The sequence below is a fragment of the Sinocyclocheilus anshuiensis genome, unplaced genomic scaffold (assembly GCF_001515605.1).
Source record: "Sinocyclocheilus anshuiensis isolate Anshui unplaced genomic scaffold, SAMN03320099.WGS_v1.1 scaffold948, whole genome shotgun sequence".
NCBI lineage: Eukaryota > Metazoa > Chordata > Actinopteri > Cypriniformes > Cyprinidae > Sinocyclocheilus > Sinocyclocheilus anshuiensis.
Genome location: NW_015549709.1, coordinates 1,067,401 through 1,074,184, shown reverse-complemented (window position 1 = coordinate 1,074,184; position 6,784 = coordinate 1,067,401). Strand labels below are relative to the sequence as shown.

The 6,784-nt window shown below is 36.3% G+C and overlaps 1 protein-coding gene across 1 annotated transcript in view; it reads right to left on the bottom strand.

Moving 5' to 3' along the window:
• The window catches only part of LOC107660703 (leucine-rich repeat and calponin homology domain-containing protein 3-like), a 26,598-nt gene that overhangs the window by 2,555 nt on the left and 17,259 nt on the right, over positions 1-6,784 (bottom strand). The window contains exons 11-19 of the mRNA XM_016450094.1: positions 6,624-6,669; positions 6,400-6,540; positions 5,218-5,265; positions 5,047-5,100; positions 4,509-4,589; positions 3,279-3,350; positions 2,525-2,558; positions 2,309-2,422; positions 1,347-1,447 (exon numbers count right to left, since the gene is read on the bottom strand). Of these exons, the coding sequence (XP_016305580.1) occupies positions 1,347-1,447; positions 2,309-2,422; positions 2,525-2,558; positions 3,279-3,350; positions 4,509-4,589; positions 5,047-5,100; positions 5,218-5,265; positions 6,400-6,540; positions 6,624-6,669 (691 nt within the window). The remainder of the gene's footprint in view (positions 1-1,346; positions 1,448-2,308; positions 2,423-2,524; positions 2,559-3,278; positions 3,351-4,508; positions 4,590-5,046; positions 5,101-5,217; positions 5,266-6,399; positions 6,541-6,623; positions 6,670-6,784) is intronic.

The following is a 6,784-nucleotide window of genomic DNA, read 5'->3' as shown; positions in this document are numbered from 1 at the left end:
TTGAGGCAAGTTGGAGCTAAACTCTGCAGGACACCGGCCCTCCAGGACCGAGTTTGGACAGCCCTGCCCTAGATACAAACGACTGGAATTCATTAACATCTGTTTAACTATCAAATCTGAGGTTTATGAAGTGTTTGGTCCATTTTACAGACAAATGACTTCAAATGTACTCATATCTTCATGAATGAGGCCCAATGAAAATAAATGAGTTCATATGACTTCTGCATGTTACAAGCGTTTTTAAGCCATATGATAATTCTGTTTGAGAAAACAGGCTTAAAATGTAAGCTGCTCAAGATACTCACTTTAACTGTATGGAAAAGAGCAGCTCAGATGGTACGCCCAAAATTCTCCTTTTGTGTTTCATGGAAGAAAGCAACTCGTACAGGTTTGGAATGACATAAGGGTGAGTAAGTTTTATTTTTGGGTGAACTGTTGTGCTAACCGTGAGGTGGAAGACATTGACATACACACAGTAAGGCACAAAGGGGGAGTTTATGGTTTGGCATCCACCACTCTGTCTCATTTCCTTCTTTCAAGAACATCTAGGAGAGTTTAATTCATGCAAACCCTCCGAAACTCAAAGCTTCACAAAGTACTCATACACCTCGGCAAACATTGGGAAAGTGTGCAGCAGTACTAACGCACAATAAAGGGCTCGCTCACGGAGCAGGCAGCTTGTTCTGTCATCTTATTTAAGGCTGAATGGGTGAATCCAGCCATCGTTGTGCTTTTCGATGGAGCTTTCCATTTTTGCTATGGAAATGTGCTCTCTACACACACACAAACACACATATAAACACTCTCAAATGATTGTTCACTAAGCCCCGCCTTAGAGCGTCACTGACCAATCCCACCTAAGCAACTGTTGCTGTTTATCAACCATCAAAGGAGACTTTTGTCTTTTCAGTTGACTTTGATAATGAAAGATGTTATTTTTCAGCAAGCATGCATTATATTGATCAAAAATGACATTAAAGACATTTATAATGTTACAAAAGATTTCTGTTTTTAAAAATACTGTTCTTTTGAACTTTCTATTCATCGGAGAATCCTGAAAAATTAATGTTTCCACAAAATAAAGAAAAATTAAAATAAAATGGTTTCCACAAAAATATTCGGCAGCACAACGGTTTTCAACATTGATAATAATCAGAAATGTTTCTTGAGCAGCAAATCAGCATATTAGAATAATTTCTGAAGATCATGTGACACTGAAGACAATAATAATAATAAAAAGTACAATAAAATGACAAAAAAAAGTATATATACTGTATGTATAGAAATAATAGATGCATAAATGATGGATAACAGAAAGAGGAGGGTACTAAAGGAGTTTGACGCACCCTTCTCAGCTGCTCTATCAGGACCACCTCTTCTCCTGTTGGGGCGGGACTCGGTGTGGGAGAGGCTTCCACTGGCTCCGCCTTCTGTGTGCCTGATTCTCCTGCAAAACAGTCAAGCATGCCATTAGGAGCATGTCACTAAGTAGCACTATTACGTTTTAATTTTAGTTTAATTTATTTTTATGTGCTTTTGTCATTTTTATTATTTTATTATTTTTTAAATATTTGTTTAGCTTTTCATTTATATTTATTTCGGTTTGTTTTAGAAATTTTAGTACTTTTAACTTTATTTCAAGTTTTCAAGTCTAATATTTATAGTTCTGCTTAATTTCAACGAGCACTTCGATTATCAATTTCAATTATTTAGTTAACAGTAACAACACTGCACTTTTTCAGTGACTTTGGTTCCTGTGGTTTTTCTCACATTTTCTCCATAAGGATTTTAGAAAATTCTTCAATTAAGAATTCAAGACAAACCAATGATGAATGACATCATCACAACATGAGATTCAAAGCAAAAGTCTATGAAAATAATTGTAAATAAAGGAGGCAACGGTAAAACACCTTGTACCTTAATTCTTTCCTGAGGGTTAGGAAACAACTATAAAAAATGATAAAACATTAAAATGCAAAACTACTGACTACAAGAAACTGATAAAACACAATACTTCAGGAGTTTATTACAAAACATTCAAATATACACACCAACATTGATTTGTGCCATTTATTTACAACACTTCATTGTGGGAGTGGGCAGTCAAATAATATAACAATAACTTTTTTGATTTCTGCTGTAATTTTATATGTAATACAATCCACAAACACACATTCATAGTGCATTCTGCACAGTGCACATATGTTTAATATGTGCATCATATGTTTAATCATAAAGCATCATATGTTTAATCATGACATCACAAATGTCGCACAAAGAAGCAATCGGCTGTGTCAGGTAAACAAACCTTTTTTCTTCTCCTCTCGCTGACTCAGGCGAAACAGGTAACTCTCAGGTCTCTGGTTGGGGCCGCGGGAAGGGGACGGGGCAGCGGGGCTGGGGTACGTGGGGGATTGGAGGGCTGCAGGACAAGCAAAAAGTCACAACGTGATGTGGGGCAAAGAGATTAATGATAACACAGCAGGAAAGAGGATGAAAAAGTCTGATTTAAACAAACACATACCGGAGGGTGACAGAGAGGCATAATCTTCACCTTGCTACCGAAGGAAGGAGAAAAATAAAAAGGGCAAATTTGATTTTTTTGCACCCTCAGATTCCAGATTTTCAAATAGTTGTATCTTGGCCAAATATAGTCCTATCTTAACAAACGATACATCAATGGAAAGCTTGTTTATTCAGGTTTCAGATGGTGTATAAATCTTAATTTCGAAATTTTGACCCTTATGACTGGTTTTGTTGTCCAGGGTCACAAATAATGAACAGTGTATCTTACAAAGATGTCCATCACAGATTTTTCTTGACAGTTTAATTTAGGTTTTTGACAACTTCCAAACCCGAAAACAACCTTGCACATTTATCAGCTGAAATCTTACACCATGTCCTAAACAGGAAAGACGTGACAGCTTTTCAGCATCATTTCCTCAATTAAACGCAAATACTACTCGAAGTCACAAAATCGCAGTCAATCATAACATATTTCATGTTTATTAGTGAAACAGTTCAAACAGAAACCAAGTGGCCAAAAACAAATATTTTGTTATGTGATGCTTGTCGAAGTTGTGGCCGGTTAGGATTAAACTCAGATTAACAGATTTATCAAATGATGCTGCATTCTGCCTTGTTATGATAGCATGTAAGATCTTAGCGCAACCACAATATATTTGTGTAGTGAATTTTTGAAAGTAAAATCACCCACATTAAGCTTATTTGCATCTACAGAAATAAAGTGACATCTCCAGGCTCTTGCGGTTCAGTACCTGCGGCGTACAGGAGACGGCGACGGATAAAGTGGGACACACACACCCATCCAGCGGCACAGCAGAGAGAGACTAGCCAGCCAGAGCAATGAGGAGAGGGTAACGGAAACGAAGGGAAATAAAGGAACGAAATTAGGAAATAAATAGAGGGTTTGAGAAAGTTTAAGTCTTTGTTCTGGAATAGTCAAAGAGTAAAAGATTTCATGAGTTTATTACTGAAAATACTGCAGGAAACATATCATGAAGAGAAAATGTTACTGCAGTAATGCATTAAATTACGTTTTCATTTATTCCAAAATTCCTAAATGCTTTCTTTTAAGGGTCATAATCAGCTTTGTTTAAAAATAAAACCAAAATAAATTACAATATTATATTATTATTATTATTATTGTTACTACTACTACTAAAATGTAAATAAATCAAGAAACATAATCAGATTATTTGCATTTACAGAAATAAAGTGATGGAGGTGGATTATCTCCATGCTCTAAATAAATATTATTAAAATTGACAAATTTAAAACAATTTTTGAGAGTAAAATCATAAAGAAAAAATCATAGTAAGCTTATTTGCATCTACAAAAATTAACTGGAGGCAGATCATCTCCAGGCACAAAAAAATAAAATAAATGATATTATTATTATTTTAAATTGACAAGTTTAAAACTATTTTTGAGAGTAAAATCATAAAAAAAAAAAAAAAGCTTATTTGCATCTATATAAATAAACTGATAGAGGCAGATCATCTCCAGGCTCCAAAAAAATAAATATATAAATAAAATTATAACTGAAAATCTGTGAGCAGTGTTGCACCATACAAAAGTTCAATGCAAAAGTAAAAGTTTTGGGGTTTATTCATATCCCTATGAATAAACCTCAGGTCTTTACACTGGCTTTCAGTTACATTTAGGATTGATTTTAAAGTATTATTACTTGTTTATAAATCACTAAATGGTCTAGGATCTCAATACATTGCAGAAATGCTCACTGATTATAAACAGATCATTAGGATCAAGTCAGTTAGAAAAATCAAGGGTTCACTCAAATCAAGGGAAGTCCGCTTTTAGCTATTTTGCCACCATTGTGCATGAAATGTGCCATATAAATAAACTTGCCTTGCCTAACCCTAATCATGAGCAACACTACTAATTGTGAAACACCATTAATCAATAGTAGTGTATGGCAAGTCCCCATTTGGACAGCTGGCTAAACATGTCTGTGCGTCTTTCACCTGTTTGTGAGGGTCTGGCCTCTTCTTTATAGTGTTGGTATCTGTGTCTATCTCAAATATCAGTAGGGGCTCAAACTCACTCTGACAGAGAACCAACATGACAGAGAGAAAGAGAAAGACAGGAAGAGAAGATGAAGAGAACAGACAGGGAAGCAAAAAGAAGCAGGGCAGGCGTGTTAAAGATGCTCGCTGGGAAAAGCCGATCTAATATTAAAGGTGCACACAGCAAGTTTTAATAGTAAATAGTAAGATAAGGCTGGTCATAATATAATAAAACAGTCTAGCCACTAGAAGACATCATTTGAACCATACAAGGACAATTAAATTATTTGAGTAAACTTTTTAATTACTGAGTGCAACTTTAAAAGGATGCCAGCAGTTCAAACAGATCACAAAAGCAGTTTCCAATAGAAAAAAAACTTAAATCATGTTAATACATTATGCAAAGATTAATAGTGAAATCTGTTAAGAGAAGTGAACACAAGTGAAATGAGATGGGGCAGAGGGTGACGCATGATCCGAGCTGATTGGCTCTTACCATGAAGAGGGCGGAGTCATCTGTGTGAGTGGACCGTCTGGAGGGGTACAGATTCTGGGGTGGGACAGTATGCATATGACTACAGAGCCACACACTCACATTCACACACACAGCAGGATGAAGTGATGGATAGGGAGGAGGTGATTGTGCAAATCTGAAGAAGAGACTCACCTCACTGTCTGTTGGACTGAGCTTCGTAGGGCTCCGAGATGACTTGTGCTGAAAATACAAAGACAGAAAACTGATTTCCCATCTCTAGAAACATCACCAGGCAAATCTGGGGAGAGTTTTTGATCAGGATTTGGATGCTAAAGATCAAATTTCACCCTTCAGAGCATCTTGATGTATTTTGCTGTAACTTGAATTACACTAAACGGCATTAAATTGTTAACTATTGGCAAACTTTTAGTAGCCTAAAGCAAGATTTAAAGGGATAGTTCACCCAAAAATGAAAACTGTCATCATTTACTCACCCTCAAGTTGTTCCAAACCAATGAGTTTCTTTCTTCTGTTGAGCACAAAAGAGGAAATTCTGAATAATGTTGGTAACCAAACAGTTGACAGTAGCCATTGACTTCCATAGTCATTTTTCCATACTATGGAAGTCAATGGCTACCGTCAAATGTTTGGTTACCAACATTATCTAAAATATCTTCTTTTGTGTTCAACAGAAGAAAGAAACTCATAAAGGTTTGGAACATCTTGAGGGTGAGTAAATGGTGACAGAATCTTCATTTTTGGATGAACTATCCCTTATTAGCTTTACAGTGCTGCTGGGATGATGCACTTACTGTTGCTTTCTAAGGTTTTTACCTAAGCGGTTGCTAACAAGTGTCTAAATGGGACTACAGAGGTTATCAGGGACATTAAACATCATAACACAGAACAGGTAAACTCATTTACTTCCTAGTCTGCTTTTACAGCCTTGTTGTGTTTATAATCACGCTCTTGCAAACTATTCTAACTCAAACTTTAAAGAAAATGGCTTTTAAATAAGTACTGAAAAAGTTGTCGGATTAACCCGCAAAAGTCATGTGACTGTGGTATAATTCGTTTATAGCCTACGTTTAGCTTTTTACCTCTGCCAACTGTATTTAGGCTTCAAAATTCATAAAGGTTGTGTTAATTTGTGAAGATTATCATGATGAATGAAGAATATAAGAATCATAAACTTTTCTTGGTCACAGAGCCTATTTTATGCAATAGCTCAAAAGCCACTGGAAAAATCCTATTGGGTTTTAGTCGAGGGAACCAGTGTGATGCTAATTTCTGGGCTGACCTACAAAAATACATCAGCGCTGCAGCACTCTATTTGGCTAATGCATTTATAATAAATTGTGTGAGTGTCAGTACCTTGACGTAATTCATAACAGCGTCTCTTTGCACTGGTCTTGTTTTCTGTCTCTCTTCCTCGTACCGCAGTGCCGCCAGCTGAGCTTCTCTTCTCACTCTCTCCACACCGCCACCAGAACCTGACGCCATACCAGCAGACCGCTGACACACACAACCAGAGTAAATCCACAGGCTTTCGATTTCATTGACTGCATAATGAGGTGTGTATGTACAGAGACTCTCACCTGGTTATGAGTGTATGAAGATATGACCGCTGTATCTGACCCACCACTAAAGAGAAAACAACAACTTTCAGTGAAAACACAGACGGCATTTGACTTCTCTGTTAAGACTTAATTCTGTTTGATTTTTAATTCTCAGTTTTTTAAACTGAATTTTCAATTTT